This window comes from Sphaeramia orbicularis, chromosome 2 (assembly GCF_902148855.1).
Source record: "Sphaeramia orbicularis chromosome 2, fSphaOr1.1, whole genome shotgun sequence".
NCBI classification, from domain to species: Eukaryota; Metazoa; Chordata; class Actinopteri; order Kurtiformes; family Apogonidae; genus Sphaeramia; species Sphaeramia orbicularis.
Genome location: NC_043958.1, coordinates 7116106 through 7131638, shown reverse-complemented (window position 1 = coordinate 7131638; position 15533 = coordinate 7116106). Strand labels below are relative to the sequence as shown.

The 15533-nt window shown below is 35.7% G+C and overlaps 1 protein-coding gene across 12 annotated transcripts in view; it reads left to right on the top strand.

Moving 5' to 3' along the window:
- The window catches only part of LOC115430752 (type I inositol 3,4-bisphosphate 4-phosphatase-like), a 79099-nt gene extending 66101 nt beyond the window's left edge, over positions 1 to 12998 (top strand). For 7 of the 12 annotated variants that reach the window (XM_030150967.1, XM_030150959.1, XM_030151001.1 and 4 more), the window contains one exon: positions 261 to 471. In XM_030150967.1, the coding sequence (XP_030006827.1) occupies positions 261 to 441 (181 nt within the window). In that variant the 3' untranslated portion in view covers positions 442 to 471. Of the gene's footprint in view, positions 1 to 260; positions 472 to 11510 lie in introns of those variants that run through there. The other 5 variants (XM_030151038.1, XM_030151043.1, XM_030151031.1 and 2 more) reach the window with 1 other exon arrangement.
- The last annotated feature ends 2535 nt before the right edge of the window (positions 12999 to 15533 follow it).

The window sequence follows — 15533 nt, the reverse complement described above, 5'->3', positions numbered from 1 at the left end:
GTTTACTCTGGCTGCTTTCCTTCCTTCCTCTCTTCCCGTCTCTTACTTTCTTCCTCTTATTTCCATCTGACTCTCTTTCCTGCTGCTCTTCTTGTTTTTTTCATCTTTCCATCCTTGTTCTCCTTTCTCTACTTTCCATTTCCCCGCCAATACCCTCTCTGACATCTACACCCATTCCCTTTCCTTCAATCCTTTTACCTCTACATTTTGGTCATCCTCCTCCTCGTCTTCTTCCTCCCGTCCTCACCGACCCCCGGCAGCATCGGTACGAGGGAGGGGGTGATCCAGAAGAACCTGAGTGGGTTGCTGCCTGTGCGTGACTTCCGGCTGGACCCCAGCCTGCTGTACTCGCTGCCCCTCCTGGCCCTCAGCCCCAACCTCCTGGTGGTGTGGATCTTCCTCAGCGTGGCCTATTTCCTGTCCAAGCTCCGCTGCAGCTGAACGGCCTCCACACAAAACATCAGACTTTTATAAAAGGGAGGGATGGGACTCCACAGCGACTCCCATGGGTGTCTCAGAAACTGTGCCACTGTCCTGTGAGCATGTGTGGAATATGTGCACAGTAATTCTGTACAGCATGTCCACACTGTTCCACCCTGACTAAGGGCTTTACATAACCAATGCCCCATCTATCAGGGGTCGAGCCCTGCTGCAAACCCCCCTTTTTTTTGGTGGGTTTTTTTTTTTGTTTGTTTGCCAAAAGTTAATATTCAATCAACGTCCACATTAAGCCAGCTGAATTAATTTTATGGTTGTCTCCATAAAGGTGTCCACCAATGAAACACAATTAAAAAGGGTATATAATCGGTTTATCCTCCTGAGACCCAGGAAAATAAAAGTTTGGGCTTTTTTACATTGAATAATTGCAATTATTGATTGAAAACAGCATAATGCAACAGTTTTTTTAGATGCATTTTTTTTTATGGAATGTCCTTTGCAGTGGACAGTTTTTGTTTTCAACTAAAGCTGTGAAACTCCTGTCCCCTGCAGAGGTAATAAATGCATTGGTCGGTCTCAAGAGGATATAACTAAAGCTGTGGTTGCACCAGTGAAATGTAAGCTCCATCTTAAACATCCAGTTTATAAGATTTACAGGTGATTAAGTGGGATCTACACACAGAAATGTTATATTTAATCACCTGAAAATAGGAATTATTGCACTTTTGTTAGTGTTTCGTTACCTCCCAATGAGCCATTTTTATCTATGTAAGTACTTTGATATAGTTGATGGAGTTCTGCTTGTTTCTTCAGAGTCTCAGATCGGTTTTCCTCCACCTCCTGTTCTTATTTTCCATTTTATGAAGCGAAGCATCCAGCATTAAAATGCATTATCGTCTCCTATTTCTGAGAGTGGGCACTTACTATTCCTTTAACTAAAAAGCCCAGATCAGACAAACCACTGAATAATGACAGACGCCATTGTAGGGAAAGGTCAGGGTGACGGCAGAGCATTACAACGCACAACTCTGCCACTAGATATCACTAAATAATATATATTAACCCTTTAAGTATTCTGGAGTTAAAGCCAAACGAACCAAAATATTATTATTATTTTCTATTGCTGATTAATGTAAGGCATCAGCGCCATTTGTCCCATCAAAGAATGGAAGATCACTTTGTTACTGTGTCATCTCAAAGGTTTTGTTAAACAATAGGAAAGCTAAGAATTTAGTTCAGTTGACAGCTTTACTGGCCCTGTCATATTGTATATTGGCAGAATTATAGGTGATCTTCTGTTTCTCCTTTGATGGAAGCCATGCCCTGTGTCTCAAATTGAGATTTCTGTTAGCGCACGTATGTATTGATAATCCACGGTTTACTGGTTTGTATTGTCTCAAAGTCCAATCAGTTATTGTGCACTTACCCAAAGGGGAAATAGCAATGTTGGCAACGGTCAAGTTTATTTATAGAGCATATTTAAAACAATGCAAAGTGCTGTACAAAGTTGCAGGTAAAAATACAAGATACGCTAAAACTAGTAAAAATAAGAATAAATATAAGATATACTAAAAGTCATAAAAACAGATACACAGTAATAGGATAAACAGCATCTAAAACATAAAAAAACACAACCAGAAGATAAAACGAATAAGTCACACACTGCTATTAGAAGCCGGTACAAATAGTGTTAATTGTGAATCAGCTGAGCATTAAGAAGAAGAGGAATCTGAGCCTCCCTCTCCTTCGGCTACACAGATAAGATGGTAAAGATCCACGCATTCCACACCCAACATTTTGACTGTTTTAGTGTACATCTGCACAGTGCACCACATTTACACACCCGAAATTGTGTAAGCATGGAAGTACATGATTGGAGACCGTCATAAATGTCTCAGAGAACACATTACCAACATAAAACAGTCAGTGTACTTTACTTTTTTACTGCCAACCTCCATTTTACAGCAGGTTTTACCTCTATTAAGGACTAAGGCTTAGATTTAACTCTTAATTTATACCCATCTTGTTGCGTTTGGAGGAGATACGGGCCTTCAAATGTTAGCATCACATAAACTCTGTCGTAAGATAACAATGACATTAAACATAGTCAACTTTTGGACTTGCATAGAGCTTGTGCAACACAGTGCTGACTTTTAGGAAAAGGCCATGTCTCGACTTTGTTCTGCTGTCAGCAAAGAACAAAACTGCCATCACAGCTGACATCTGAGCCCAAAACGATGTGTTTCCATACAGCAGAACCCGCCGCAAACACACAAACAGGAACAGCACTAACTCTTTTGAAGAGCCAAACCCCTTTTATTGTAAAAAATGAAGCAGGCTTAGTGTGGACTCTAGTGACTTTGTGGGTTTTCCAATATCCAGTGAACAGCTCCCTCTAGTGGACAGACTGAGATGACCCTGTGTGGTTTGTTTTTATTGTCAGTGAGTTCCCTGCCTTACTCTACATTGTGACACTGACAACAAAATGGAGGTTTTAGTGGTAATTTGTGTATTTGTGGTCAGGAATGATACCTGCATTGTTTAAATGTATAAAGATAAGATTATATATACATATATATCTTGCTTTCAGGAAAGAGTTATTGTTGATAGTAGCCGTTATACTGGAAAAACATGGCATTCATACTCTGCACTTTGGCTTGATTTTTTTGTGCCGTATGTTTAGCTTTAGATTCATTGACCTCTGTCTTCCATGCACTTATTTTACAAGCTAAACCAGAGAAAGCTTTTGTTTAGTGCCAAAATGATGCAAATATTTTTCTTGCAGCGTTCGCTCACTTTATTTATTTAAGTCTTCCTAGCAGCGGTAGGAGGAGGTTGCTTGCTTCTACTTCAGCCTGTGCACTTTCAAGTATTTATCAACTGTTTACATGCAGCCTGATGATTTCTGCGTGCAGCTCTGGAAAAAAATGGGAACTGTTAGTACTATTTACAGGCATCTTTTCAAGTTGGGTTACTTCATAATGTTTGAACATGAAGAATGCTGCAGAAATGAGGCTAAAAATGTGGAAATGAGTAAGCGTTTTCCACTTTCAGTTCCTCATTATGAAGTCATTACATTTTCTTTCATGTGTTTTTGAGATGTCTGTGGTTAACACAACTTTAAGGGACTTTTCATGTTTCAGTTTCACCACTAAATTAGACAAAATGGGCCAATAGATGTTAAGGAATAAGCAGGAATAAAGACAAAGTGAGGTCCGGTATGTGACGTTGTCAAATAGGGAAAACCATGATAGATGGGGTCTGGGATGGAAATGACAAATTAGTATTATAATAAGATAGTTTTTATTGAATTTTTCAACATTTCAACAAACCAAAGTACAGATTCACCCCACTACTACCCCAGATAACAGGAAATAAATTAACCCTTTAGGAACCTGCATTTTCTTTTTTCATTCAAAAAAAAATGATGAATTTTTATATCAAGATTTCAAAAATGTACTTACTTACTTAATCATCTACTTTGCATATTGTGATGTCACAGGGTGGCGGCCATATTGGATTTATTGTGTAACTTTGTGAACATATTTACATGGAAGTTTTCTTTATGTTTTGTTGGGGGTTTTTTTTTGTCATCTTATCCTTAAAATAAATTAATTTAAACATCAGTAGAAAGCAAAATGCAGTAAGTTTTAGTAGCTTTTTAGCCAAGCAGCAGAGTAGCTAAATCTGTCCTTATCTGTCTAAATTTAGTAAACCAGCTCGGTACCACGTCTTTAAACTCGATTTTCTTCTTCACTTTCAATGTAAACATGCCCTGAAATGGTGTTAGGATTGAAGGGGCTCATGTACGCCATCTATTGGTGGGAGGTGGTAACAAGATTTGGAACTCTATCTGGAGTTATGGTCTGTTGCATTCAGTTATGTGGCTTGTCACAATATTGCAACTTTTGAGCTCAAAGGGTTCATTAATTAGTATTGAAAAATGGAATATTAATGGTGTAAAATTGGTTAGTTTAAAAGAAAAATAATACAAATAATGAAAGAAGAGGGTCATGATGAATTAACAGGCTTTGTGGACTGAAACATAACTGACCAGTGTTTATAGTAGTTGTGTTTATTCTTATAGTTTTCATTTTTATGCCCATTTTCTAACCCAAACCAAACGCTATCTATGGCATTATCACAACCTAAATATAATGGTACTTTGTGTCAGGATTCTTGGAAATAAGTGTGGACTTCTCTTTTTTTTCCAGAGCTGTGTTATATCAAAAATGGATGAATTGTTGATGTTAAAATCTGAATTTTATTTTTTTAACAGTCATATGAACACAGAGCGTTCTATTATAAAATATCTATCTAATACTATGTTCTTTCTTTGGCCTTTGCACCCCTGCATGTGGCTCAAAGTGTCTGAAATACCTCCCTTTTGTGGGGAAAATGAAATACAACAAAACCCGTTGAGTTAACATTGTGACTTTTGCCTCAGATTTGAGCATCAGTGTCACTTTTTGGGGATTCATTTGTTTCCGTTCCTCAGCTTCCATGCCGTCGCAGTGCACAGTAGCGCCGTTTTCCAGCCAAATCTTTATGTTTACCGGATGCATTGATCGTGGAATGTATGATCGTAGGATATTCAGGGGATGTGTTTGATTATGCAGTGTAGGACTATAGGTTTTACACCCCAGACAGCATTTTTCACTCCTGTTTACTCAGATGTTAATGTGCAACTCCAGTTAATATTAGCTTTATAGAGCTGTGTTATATAGAGACAGGACACTGAATTTAAGGGTTATATGATGTAGCAGGTTTACTATATTGTATCTGTGAAAGAGGAATGTATCCATGCTTGTGCCAAATGCTTTTGTCGATGTTTTATCAGGTGAATCCAGGTTTGTAGGATCCGTTTTTATGTAGAGATTAAGCCGCAGTGGGCCGATGCAATCTGTTTAATATCCACATAGAAAGTATTGTTTACTTTACTGTAGTCATCTGTCTTTGTTTCTCATGAAAGAGGAAGAACTGTTATAGAGGGTATGCATTGATGTCACACACACACACACACACACCCCCCAACCACAGTTGGACTGAGTGGCAAAACATGCAGAGAAATTACAAGACAAATGCCATGGATATTGACGTGTGGCCAGGACATTTATACCTAATTTCAACACTAAAATGTGAGACTTGCTCATGCATTTTACTTTTTATAAAATATATGAATAATACAAATCCCGCTACGATGCTTTGTGTTTAAGTCACAGTTATTGAGTTCTAGCCAACGATAGCCCCCAACAACAGCTAAAACAAAGGCTGTATGTCATATTTTTTCTGGTCCTGATACAAGCAAGTGTCGAGGAAATCATCGAAACTGTATATTTTTGAAAAGTTAAGCTGTACATTGCTTGTTGCCACTGTATATGATCACTTTTATCAATAAGTAATGTAGGAATATGATAGAATGTTAGTAAACCAACTGATGGGCTTTGGATGCCAACTGTTGTATGCAGGTATTGTGGTTATTTTTTAGTTGTTCAGTGTCAAAGATCTTCAACAACTTTAAAAATCTGTTTTTGGTGGAGCTGCTACTATCTGCGTAGATATTAGCTGTTAGTTTAGCAGTAAATTTAAAAAAAAAATGTTTCTACACAACTGACAGTATAGAATGTGGAGGTACTTTCAGCAACATGAGGGCATTAGCAGTAGCTGTAGTTGATTTTAGATAATTTTTTGTTTGAGTGTTTCATGGTATAAGTAAGCTATGGTTTGTGCCACTCGGTGACAATAGTCGCTTTTCCATTGACCCTCAAATTGCTCGAATATAACTTGCGCATTAAAATTTGCCTAATGGAAAAATGACAATTTCGGCAAAACTCTCATTTGTGTGCTTGCAAGAGGTGGTTTTTTGGGGGTTGCGAAATTAGTATATCAGGCAAAACTGCAATGGAAAGACCTTTTTGTGCAACTAGAGTCACATGAACAAAAAAAAAAAACAGATGTTGATGGAGGTTACAACAAGCGAAGAAGAAGAGTTTTAAAACAAACATGGTACGGTATGTGTGGACACATGAGGAAGCGGAATCTTTTTTTTTAAAATTAGTACGGGATAGAGGGGCAACGGGCATTCTAGAATGAAAACAACAGATATTTATGTTCGTCTCCATGTTTATGGAATGACTTCTCATGACAGTAAATAAACAAATGATCGCATTTGTGATTTTATTGGAAAAACTGACATTATGCACTTCTGTTTTTTTGACATTTAGTAAAAATCGGTAAAGTTTTACGCAGATGTCCAATGGAAAAGCGACTAGTGACATCATGTGCATACCCTCTATTTTCCACAGGCATAGTTGTAACATAGTGAAACTAAAGATTCCTTTTGCGTTACAGGATGTAGTGTGCGATTGCGTTGCAGAGTAATTCTATCATTTTGAGGCCAGTCGTGACGCTGAAGGACACCTAAACCAAGATGTCCTCAGGCGGGTTTGTGCATCGCAAACCTACACTGTAACAAATCAATAGTTGAGCCTGTGGAGCTAAATGAAAGCATCAGTCTCCTCCCAGAGGTTTGGAGGCTCGGTCTCATTTAGATCGACCCAGTAAGGAAATGGATCAGAGCAAAAATAGCCTCCTTTGGGAGTGAACTGTGCTCTGATGACCCCTCACATACAGAAAAGTCCCCTTTTCTATGATGGAACCAGTGCAGAGAAGTGAGATATAGCAGGAAATATCACTTCATATGCACATGTGATTTAAAGAGATACGTTCTGCAATGCTTTCATTTGGATACTTGCAGAATTTAACGCTCACTCAAGTTGTTTTCATTAGGAATATTTTTTAGTTTAGATGCATAATTCTGCAGACATCTTGTAATAATTTGTAAAAACTGTTGCAGATATTTAACAAGTATAATTGACTTTAACGGAAATGTTTTTTTTTTTTTTTGGTACGTTACAGTCTTTGTTCTTTAGAGATATTGTGTATCTCCTGTTGGCGCTTCTGCTTAGATCTACCTCTGTGATACAGATGTACAGTATATCAAACAGAAAACTACACCTAATATGGATTCATATAAAATACATCCTATGGGGCATCAACACATAATAATGGAGGAAATGAACACATTCGCTAATGAAAAATACTTTTATAGAAAACATTTAGATATTCTAAGAGATTAAATTCATGGATTTGCAAGAAACAACAGAAATTCTCAGAGACTCTGTGAGAAGTTTACAAGAAATAACCATGGACATATCTGAGGTTAGAAAATTAAAATAAATCTCTAATCTCTGCACTTTAATTTCAGTAATCGCAAGTTTCTTTTCAGAGAAATAACCCCTTCGTTTCCATTTCTTAACTTAGCTCTAACGCACTTTGGAATTGGAGTTAAAGTCTGTTCTGACAGAATTTACGTTTTTACAGTATCCTGTGTCTCCCAGTTGGTTGTGATTATAAATTCCCCGTATTTAGACGTGCAATTAAAGTGCTTCCTTAATGATTTATTATAAATCGTAACTTTAAAAGAGGACTCTTAAGCTTTTTTTCCAGTTATATTTAATTGTCTTTGTTTTTTTATTCTTCAGAAACCAGATATATCAGAGAATATATTTGTATCGCTGTATATAAAAGTTGTATTTGAATGCTTGTTTGCTTAAATGCTGACCATTGCTACAGAGCATATATCGTCTTAAGTTATTCCAAAGCAGAGTATATTATTCAAAACAAACCTCTACAATGTGAATAGTTTTTGCTCGTGCCAATGATGCTGTCATCGGTTTAAATTACAGCTGAATATGTCGGTACAGTGGCTGTAACGTTCATATGTGCATGTGTTTTGTTTGGTCATGACTGTTAATGTACCCCCTTCAGAATGACTTTACAGGACAAGTACACTTAGAAATGACAACTTGATCTGGTTTAATGCCAAATAGTGAGCCCACTTTCCCCTCATCGGTCACTGAAAGCATCATTTATATCTGTGGGTTAAACGTTCTGTGTCAAATGAAACTATCGTCATCATTTCTTAATATTCTGGTGATATAGTTTTTTATTTAACAGAATAGATAACCCATCTCAACCACCATGGGCCTTTTTATTGAACTTTTCTGCTAGTTTTATGCTTAAATTTGTTCTGAAATTCTCATAAATAATAATAATGTCAAATTAAAGCTTCATTTTGTGAGATTCAGACATGCTCGTGTTGACAACGTTAATGTTGCTACTGAAGAAGAGCAGAAGAGAGTCTACCATAGATGTAAAAACACAATATTATACAGAAATAGATTTGGCTAAAGTCAGCAAATGACACATTCACAACACAAACTAAGCACACATACATGTATAAATCTTGAACGTTTAAAATCTGTAGTTTAATGAGAATTATGGTGTAAAATCACCATGGTGACCAAAAAAAAAAAAAAAATCTGAGTACAAAGCATGTTTTGTTGTGCTGCTGTTTGGTTGCAAATGTTTCCATAGATGCTACGGTATGAGATTTAGTTTTTGAAACTATAAATTAACTTTGCACAAGTAAAATCTCCAGTTTGATTTGAGGAAATATGATGCAGAATTGATTAAAATTAGGGTTCTAAATGGACCCAAGAAGGCGGTGGCATAATACATATTTACAGCCTTTTTTTTTTTGCCTTTTTTTATCATATTTTGTTTAGTGTTGTGTTTCGTGTCCTTATTTTGAGCCTTATAAACAGATAAAACATGTAGCATTGACTCTGTGTTGCCTAAAGGTGAATCGATGTTAACTGTTAAAGCATCTTTATATTGTTTTAACCAAATTAATGCAGAAGTTTAAACCATTTGTGATCCACTATAAGGAGTCTTTTGGTGAAGTGATTTTCCGGCATAACAGTTTCTTGTCGGCTGTAATTAATCTGTAATGAGTATAATGTTAATGAGCTCTTTGTCAGTTTACAGTAAAAGACTCAGTGTTACTAAAAAAAAAGAAACACTGATATTTTATTAAAGGGAAGTTATTACATTAATCGTTTCCATATGGTTTCTCATGTGAAGATTGTAATTTTGACTTTTAATCACTATTATCGTGTTTCATTTTGAGAATCAGATACAAAAGCTTTAGGTTTTGGGTGGTTTTATTCTTGAATTAACTGAAACTGAATTAAAGATAATGGTATTTACGTTGGAATTCTACTGTGAAACTTCTCAACAGATCCCAGTGGTCCATATTTTTATGTTTAAGGTCAGTTTTTTTTCTCATGTTGTTTCATTTCGACAGTCATGTCCAAAGCTTTAGCTACATGCTGCATTTAATGTACCACAAACCCTTAAAACCCCTGCCAGTCAGTGTGCCCTGAACGCCACACTCCTGCTGTAATAAACTGCGTCCAGCTGCAGAATAGAACCAGACTCTGGACTTTTTTTTTTTCCTCTTAAAATTTCATCAGTGTGTTTTCATGTGTCTTCTATCCAGGTGTGCTTCTGTATATCCTTCTGTTTGTCTTCTTTGTTGAAATGTGTGTGTGTATAAGTGAGTGCTGGAGCATATTTTCATCTATATTGATGTTTTTCTTCATCCAGTTCAGTGGTTTGTGATGTGTGCTGTCATCTACTGGCAATTTTCAGTAACTGCATCTATGTTTCGGACATGTAATATACAGCAGTGTGGAAAAAAAATTGTGGCACACCCTTAAAATTTCACACAGTCTCAAATATTATCATGAAATATTTTGTTTTTATAAAGGTGTGGCTGCATCAGACAGACACAAACAAATGCTAATGATTTTTTGTTTATTGCTAACAAGTTGCACTTCTTCCCACCCCTTTTTGGGCATGTAAATGAAACTATTCCTCAGTCTAAGATTGTCTCGATTGTTGATTTTGTATCATTTTTTATGTTTTGCTTGTTCACGTATATGCTAAATTTCATCACATGTTCGGAATAAATCACCAAATCAAAAATCAAATCAAACAAGAAAAAAAAGAACAAACTAAATTGCTGACAGTTTCAACATGTCATGTCCTGGATGTGTTTCATTATTTTTGCTGAAACACCCAGTTTTGACCTCGACTGAACTGAGCATGTGCAGAAGGGAGCATGTGGGTTTGGAGAATGGAACAATACTTAGCAGAGTTCAAAGACTTGAAAGAGTGATTTTTAATATAATATATTACACATGCATGGGGTAAACAAACTTTTTTCCACCACTGTATATTTATCGTAAACAGTTGTTCTCTTTCGTGTTTACTCGCTTCACATTATCAAATAAAACTCAAAATATTTCAGTGTTTTGTTGTTTAGAAGCTCTGAAAACCACAAGTAATGTTCATTATTTTCATTTTGTTGAGGAAGATCTCAGACCAGCACAGACAAAATCAGCACAAAATCACAAAATTGACACATTTTACATTCATTTTTGTTATTTTTGACACATTCTTCTTTTATTGTCATCTCATACAAATAATATAACTGAATGATTTCTTAATTCATCATAATATAAGTGAAAAATACACAGAAGGGAGCAGTTCAATGACTTTATCACAAATACATGGGGTGAACAAAAACTTTTTTTCCACCACTGTAAGAAAAATAGGTTTATTTTTCAAGATTCAAGAGATTCAACATGTTGCATGAAGAACAATGCACTGGAAAGCAGACAATTAAAATAAAAAAGACACATTGAAAAGAGAAACACATTTAAGATAATAATACAACAGAAGCAAAGTGCAGGTAATAATAATAAATAAATTAAACATAGAAGAGGAGGAGAAATGACTAAAATGTAAACAGATTATTACATGTTGTATTATAATAAAACGAACTGCATGGCTGAATATTGCTGCGTTATAATATTAGACAAATTAAGAAGTGAATTATTGTTTTGTTGTTCAGTTATTTCTTACACTTTTGAATTTAATCTAATTCCAATCCATCCATATGTCAGGATTCTGTTTTGTTTTTTGTTTTTTTTTTAATTCAAATTGGCCTTAAATCAGCATATTATTATTAAAATACCGGCATGTTTTTAATCCATAAATATGGAAACAAACACCGTTATCATGCGTCACTCATCATATATGCTGTTGTTTTGTCCCACTGTCTGTGAACGTCCCATCCCTTTGTCCCTTTGTCTCCTCAGTGAGGGCTGCAGACGAGAAAACACTGTGAAGAACGTCGGATGCCGAAAGTACGCCTTTAACTCCCTGCAGCTCAAGGCCTTCCCCAAGCACTACCGACCGCCTGACGGGACGTTCGGGAAAGTGGAAACCTGATTGGATGACGCCGGGAAAATGCCGTGATGCCATTGGCTGCTGAGCTCAGACAGGGAAACGTGGAGTTAGACGGTAGATTCAGACTGATCTGTATCGGATCAACATGTCACCTGGTTTCAGTAGCAACTCAACAAACAATAGAGTCTGTATTTCTAAAATAAAGTAATAATATAGTAGTTTTTTACCACTTTAGTAATATTGTTTTCACGTAGCCTGTTTTATTAGATGCTTGTGTCAGATTCTGCCTAACACACTGAACTCATGTTTTGTGTTTCATGTTAATGCATTGCTGAGCATGCAAACATTTACCTTTCATTTCAAAAATCATTTATGAAAACAATCAGAGGCTTTTTCCCCAATGGATATGGATGCACGGTTGACGAGAGGTAAATTAACTAATAATTATAATAGTAATAGTCTTCAAAATTCTTTTTGTTTTGCAAGAATTTCTTAAGAATGAAGCTGAAACGTGGAGAATCAAGACAAACTTTTATTATATAAAAAATAAAATAAATTAGAGTTTATTTTTTAATTTTCAGAATAAATTAATTGAACGCTAAGAATAAAACTGAATTACAACTACATTTGAATCAATTTCAATGTCTTCACTTTAATATCAACATTCTGACTTTATTCTTAAAATGCAAAAAAAAAATGCATAAAATCTTCCTCTTCTGGTTTAACTTTTATTTCTGTACTTGGCTCTAATATTTGACGTTCTTTATTCTCAAAATTACAAAACTTAAAAAAAAAAAAAATCCCAGTGAAAAGTATTTTAAAGAAATTAACATTAAACATTAATGAAAATACTGTAGATCTGTGTAAAAAAAAAAAAAAAAATGCAAATTAAGCTTTGACTGAATTGATTTGATGCATCTTCTGTATGAAGAATTAAATATATATTCTTTTTCTATGCAGGTTGATTTTACAGCTTATGGTTGAGATCACTTTTAGAGATCAGACAACACCGACAAACTTCAGAAGATGAGAAGTTTAAGCTTTCACATGTACCTGCAGTTCTCCATGTTGACCACCAGGGGTCGTAGTTCCTCACCTCCTCGGTCTGTGCTCCCTAGTCAAACACCACACACTGTAAAACCACATTGTACGCTATTTAGAACGGGCACATCTCCAATATCTTTTCGATGTATCTGTCGTCTAATGAATCTGTGTGTCACTGCTGATCGCAATCTCACAACAAGTCAATTTATGACTTATTATTTTCATGTTTATTCAGCACTGAAGCAGTCACTGTTGGTCTGTTTTGCTTTTTATTTTTCTGTCTGTTCTTCAGTTTTAATGTTCATATATGTGACAAATTTATGATGATGAAATAAATATGGGAGGCATTTTTTTAAAGGAGGTTTTACAAGTGGATGATTAATGATGATGCTAAATAAATGACAAATAATGGGTTGAAAACTAAAAAAAAAAAAAAAGGAAATATAAATATTTTCACATATTTTGAAGCAATACTAAACACATTAGAGCATATAGAACAAGATGATCTCATGTGGGTCAGACCAGTAAAATGCTATCATAATACCTGTTTTAGTGTGAAAAAGTAAAATTATAAAATATTTACGTTTGCAAACTATTCTTTCACAAAAAAATGTGAATAACCTGAATAAATATGAATAACATGAAATTTCTTCTGCAATTTTAACAAAATTTAGCCCGTTTCTAAATGTTCTGTGTATTTTTTAGATCCACTGTGATCTTTAAGTTATAATACACACATGTAAATGATAAACTGAGGCATAATGTTGTTAAAATTGCACTTCTTTTCTTTAAAAATTTCTGGTTGTTCATCTTTACATTTTTCTAAAGGATAGTTTGTACATGTAAACATTCTCATTGTTTAATTGTAGTTTTTGCACAAATAAAGACAAAAAAAATGTTACTATTATATAGAGGTTCTTATAGTAGTGTTAGATTATATTGGTCTGTGTGTGACCCCTGAACTAAAATGATTTTAACATCCTTGATTGTTAATATCTTCAGTGTAATTTTTACATTTCACAAATCCATCCCATAGACCGGATTGCACCCTGTGGTTGGCCGCTTTTGGCCCACGGACCATGTGTTTGACACCTCTGCTCTAAACGGCATGAATGAACCATTGTGTACGTTACAGAACTCCAAATCTACTTCTACATTCTATCAATAATGATTTTGGTCAGATTTAATAAGTTAACACTAATTACTGATCAGAGTTCCAAATGTATTATTAGTGAACTATGAGACTGAATTTGTTTCCCTTTAATTGTTTTGCCCTGAGGTGGATTTAACATATATTAAATCCTATTATTTAACAGATATATTATTACAGAGTCACTAAAAAGCATTAAAAATCATTAAATAGATTTTGTGAAAATTAAGGCCTTAAATGGCATTAAAAAGCATTAAATTCAATGTCCAGAGGCATTAAAAAATTAAATGCACTTGATGGAAAAACAAAAAAAATTGTTCACGATTTATTTTGATTAATATAAACATTTAATAATTTTGATCGGCAGTATAGTGTGATGATTGATTGGCCGAAACCTTCAATTGCCTACTGTTTACGGCCAATACATGAAGTCACAACACCGCATGTTTGGAATGCAGTGTGCTGTGAGCATGCTCATGCTGTGGGGAAAGAGCAGAGGGAATATTAGGAAATATTGGAAAAATGGGAAAATGCAAGTTTCAGCAGAAGTGATTGAAGGAGGAACTATTCAGAACCTGGTTAAAGCCTGTCGATGATAAACCGTCGTAAAACTATATATAAAACTGTATCTGCAGTTGGACATTAGTATTAAATTTGTTTAAAGTGGCACTAAGAAGCATTAAATTAGATTTGCTGATACCTGCAGAAACCCGGTATTATATTAAACTACCTCTGAAAGCCAAACTGTAGCAGGGCTCTGTTTGTAAACTCAATAATATGGCTAGTTGAAGAAAAACAAAAAGATGAAGGTCTTCCTTTTAAGGCTTTTTTATTCCAGTGACAGCTATTTACATGAGTTAACAGAAAAAGGAAAAGAAAAGTCAAAACCTCTTTGTAGACTGACAAACACCTACAATGTGCCGTCAGCTCTATGTCACTCTCACAACAAAGCCAAAATGGCCGACATATATATGGAAAAGCTCCTCCCACTGGGCATGACCCACAGCAATCAATTATTGAAACATGATTTTTCCTCAGAAAATCACAAGAAGATGACACATCAGAACACAAGGGAGATAAAGAAAAATACCCTCTTTAACATTTCCACTCTATATTTATCACAAATCACTCTCTACCAGAGAGAAATAAACATAATTAGTGAAAACCACCAACTAAATGGTCAGGTGACCATTTTCCCGCCCGGCGCCCCCTTTATTAGACGGGGCACTAGCTACGCCCCTGTTTGGGCGACTCAGCGTCAATCTGCAGGAAGCAGAGTGTGTGGTGAGTGTCAAGCATGGACGTGTTGAATGTGTGCGTATGTTGGTGTGCAGAACAGTCAAGTGTGCACCCTTGTACGAACTACAGGAAACTGTGTGTGTGTGTGTGTGTGTGTGTGTGTGTGAGTGTGAGTGTGCACTGTCTGCACCCAGCAAAGGGGGTGCTCCGTCACACCAACATGAATGAATCTAGAGTTCCAGGCGATCCTTCCTTCAGGTTCTGTGGATCAGGTGTGAGTGGATTCAGCTGTTGTTTCCACCACAGCTGAGGCTCATTGTCCTGAGTGGGTGTGGATATGAGGGGGGTATTGGTTGTGAACTCTGAGGAATCCGTGCTACCATTTTTGATCTCCCCTTATTACCCTTAAAACAAAAAAACAGCATTTTATTCTGATTTATTTTTGTATTTTTCCAAAAGTTAATTTTATTTCTACTTAATCTTTGGTTTTGTGAGTTTA